The sequence below is a fragment of the Eufriesea mexicana genome, unplaced genomic scaffold (genome assembly GCF_001483705.2).
Source record: "Eufriesea mexicana isolate 0111107269 unplaced genomic scaffold, ASM148370v2 scaffold4744748677, whole genome shotgun sequence".
Taxonomy (NCBI): Eukaryota; Metazoa; Arthropoda; class Insecta; order Hymenoptera; family Apidae; genus Eufriesea; species Eufriesea mexicana.
In genome coordinates, this window is record NW_016907941.1 from 8,606 (window position 1) to 12,205 (window position 3,600).

Below are 3,600 nucleotides of genomic sequence, written 5' to 3' on the forward strand. Positions count from 1 at the left end.
ACCAATAATGAATTAAATAACAATGAATTCATATCCAGACTTATATTAGAAGGCTCGCTGAGGCTGTGTCTTCACGATGCAATTACAAAAGTTGTTGAATTAATTATAGACGAACATTAAGTCACAGATGAAAGCGAGTGATTTTGCTCTGGGTAAAAAGAAAATGAAACTACGATGGTTATGTATTTATGTAACTTTTATTCATTTTGGAAGTTTCACATATACACGTTAATTATTAACAACATAATTCTTCGTTTCTTTTTTTATATCTCTCAATTTATTTTTTATCCTTTCCTTCATTACTTGGAAAATATAAATATAAGACAGTCAATGAAAAATTCTACCTTCTATAACATAGTTATAATGTAAACAATAAACTAACTCTTTCTCTTTATTTATAACTTCTAATTCTTCTTAAGTTTTTACTTCATCATCACTTTCCCAATCGCTATTACAGACTTTTTTCCTTTTCTTATTTGGAGGTCCAGGTGGTTCAACAGCTGGTTGTGAGATTTATTTTGGATCAGTTAAATGATCATGAGCTGATTTGCTCTTACCACTAAACTTTTTATTTAATATCACAGATTCTTCTTCATCTTCCTTTACTTCTCCACCAAATGATAAAAGATTTAAATTTCTGTAACAAAATTTTGCATTGCAAAGAATAATACTATCAGGGCTAAATTCTGCAAATATATATGATTTTTACTTTACCGCTGCTGTTTTAGTTTTTGAATTGTCCTTTATTTTTTTATTTTTCTGTATTATTATTCTTGGTATAATATCAGAAAATGGATTGTTCAATATTGTAATTTTTATCAATCTTAGAGGATAAAGTGATCTATCATTCTACAAAGAAAAAGGAAATATTATATTTATATCAATTCTTGATATATTTTCTTGTAAACATTAAATTTATCTCATCTACAAGTGCTTCTTCAAGTTCAAGCATGTTATATATAGTTTCTCCAGTAACTTTACCAAAGGTTGTATGTTTATTCCGCAAATTTGTTGTAAAACTAAGAGTAAAGAAGAATTGGGAACCATTACCATCTTTTCTAGCATTAGCCATAGCAATTAAATCTCTACGACAAAAACGTAATCTTGTATGAAATTCGTCCTAAAACACATATATCCAATAATTATTTTTAGCTTCCAATGAAAAATTTTATTATTTTGTTTAATTTGATTCTCCATGTATTGGGTGCCCTAAAATTCACGCACGAAGTAATTTTGATACAAAACACAAATTTTTAGTTAAAAATTGTAAATATTGCTCAACACTGAACACGCGTTGTTCTTTCGTATAACGCTCCATTTTTGGTGACCCTGAACTGTCAGCTATCACGCTGTCTTTTTTTCGTTAGTAACACTTAACTGCACAAATTACGCAAAATTCAAATCTTACGTGAATTTTGGGACACCCTTCAGATGTCCCCCTTCGCGGTTGTACTTATGTTACTGGGACACCCCGTAGAATGTGAAGCGACATAACCTGCCATAAGCATATGAGTAGTAAATAGCAAAAAACAATTTTTTATTTTAACTTAAATCTAAAAATTAAATTAATTTAATGGATATGAACACTAGCATGACTATTCAAAATGCAATAGAAATGTTCACATCTATCATGCGATCGTTAAATAATATTGATCAACAAACATTTTTATCATTTATTGCTGATAATTGGAAACCTGAAGAAATAAAGATTCAGTCTTCTCAAAGTGGTATAATATTTAACATACTAATATAGTGCATATGGTATCATAAGAAATTAATAAAATACTACTTTATTAGTTTTATTACTTTTTTTATGTTTTAGGCAATTCTCATGAAAAATATAGTTTTTGGGAAAAACAATTAAACGATATAAAAAAAATCATTATTGATATAAGAAGCAGAGTACCATTTGATGGTATACTTCCAACAGAACACATTGTACCACCAGCAGTTGGAGAGGTCTGTCATTTTATAAACAAATAGAGTTATATTTCAATTTTATATGTTTTATAGAAGAAATGTAATATTTTATATCTCTGCAGAATTCAGATTGTGATAATAAAACAACAAAACATATTGATGCATTTCTTTATGATGATACGGAGATGGATAAATTTATAGAAGAAGAGCAACTATATAATTTATATTGTGCTGACTGTGGGTCTAGCAATGTGAGAACATACAGTAAGAAAGTCCTAAATTTCCTTTTTTGATCATATGATTATTTAAATGAAACAAAATGGATTTGTTTTTAGAAATTATATCACACTCGTTGTCAGTACCTGCCATGTTATATATATTTCATAGTATTTTACCATCTTTGGAAGGAAAAATTTTACTTGATATAGGATCTAGATTAGGTGCTGTTTTATATGGAGTAATTATCATTTTTTTTTTAAACAAAGGAACAATGATTAATAAATATATATTATTTAAAAATCTGTCTTTTAGGCACATATATTCACATCTGCAAAAAAAATCATTGGTGTTGAAATGAATAAAGAACTTTGTACACTACAGTGTGACATAGTAAATAAACATTACATGAATGATCGTATTGAGATTTTGAATAAGAGAATCGAGGAGTGTCCTGATATTGTACAGAGTAGTGATGTTATCATTATGAACAACCCATTTGAGTTTTTTGTCTCAGAATCAGTACACATAGAAATTTGGAAATTTTTGAAAGCTAACATTCGAAAAGGAACAATTTTAGTTACCAGGCCGCCCATTGAAACTACTTTTAAAAATTTAAAAACTGGAATATCATTAAATAAGTGGATAAAACCTTATAAACTAGGAAAGACTATACAGGAATCTCAAATGTTTGTATCATTATCCTTAGATACCACTGAACGTTCAAACATTAAATTCTATGAAGTACTCTAAAGAAATAGTTAAAAAACTGTAACACATATATAAATTTGATGTAAAACATAGTATATTACTTGACCTCAGAATTTATTTAAAAGAACATGATCTTTTATATAGGAGTGCCAATAAAAATGTAACTTGTTAATCATGAACTTCATGGTATTTTATAATCTTTTATAGGCCAAAATGAGACAAAGTAAATAGTTCATATTATATTAAAGCTATTACAAAGGTGCAGTCACAATGATGATCCTTGCATCAATTGTAGGTGGAAAGCTTCCTTTCTAAAAGACCGATTTCAATGCAATGAATCCCCTCCTTTTACAAAGGAGCTCGAGTATAGGTGGTCACCGCGGAGTGGTCAAGTTCAAATCTCGAGTTCAGTTGGCCATCAGCTACGATTGACGTACAATCATTGCATATATGGCTTTTCTCAATTACCACGATTAAAAATTAATATCTGTCGATAGCGAACAACAATGAACGCCAAGAATGCTGACTGAATTGCTCAAATTTCAGTATTAAAAACATTTTGATTGTTTCGTGGCGTAAATGTGTTCAAAATTAATTACGAAAATTTTTTTGTCATAAACTATTGTCATTAGATTTACGAATCTTTTATTGTAATTGATATTGTTTATAATCACTTTTAATATTATTGATCGAGAATAAAATGCAGAATACATCAAAATAGACAGGTAAGAATTGTATAATGAAATCAAAAAT

At 28.6% G+C, this 3,600-nt stretch overlaps 2 protein-coding genes across 2 annotated transcripts in view; one reads left to right on the forward strand and one right to left on the reverse strand.

The window, feature by feature from the left end:
• Positions 1-1,053, reverse strand: part of LOC108546465 (transcription elongation factor B polypeptide 1-like) — a 6,769-nt gene extending 5,716 nt beyond the window's left edge. The window contains exon 1 of the mRNA XM_017898546.1: positions 982-1,053. Coding sequence (XP_017754035.1) covers positions 982-1,053 — 72 coding nt within the window. The remainder of the gene's footprint in view (positions 1-981) is intronic.
• A 155-nt stretch (positions 1,054-1,208) lies between these two features.
• On the forward strand, positions 1,209-2,889 carry LOC108546611 (uncharacterized). Its single transcript, XM_017898805.1, has 5 exons — positions 1,209-1,727; positions 1,823-1,959; positions 2,043-2,184; positions 2,256-2,377; positions 2,452-2,889. The coding sequence occupies exons 1-5, from the start codon at positions 1,574-1,576 to the stop codon at positions 2,887-2,889; spliced, it is 993 nt and encodes a 330-aa protein (XP_017754294.1). The 5' UTR covers positions 1,209-1,573.
• Positions 2,890-3,600: the final 711 nt, after the last annotated feature.

Coding starts and splice junctions, on each gene's coding strand:
- LOC108546611 (XM_017898805.1), top strand. CDS start 1,574: ATGGATATGAACACTAGCATGACTATTCAAAATGCAATAGAAATGTTC. Junction 1,728..1,822: donor GATTCAGTCTTCTCAAAGTG/GTATAATATTTA, acceptor TTTATGTTTTAG/GCAATTCTCATGAAAAATAT. Junction 1,960..2,042: donor TACCACCAGCAGTTGGAGAG/GTCTGTCATTTT, acceptor ATATCTCTGCAG/AATTCAGATTGTGATAATAA.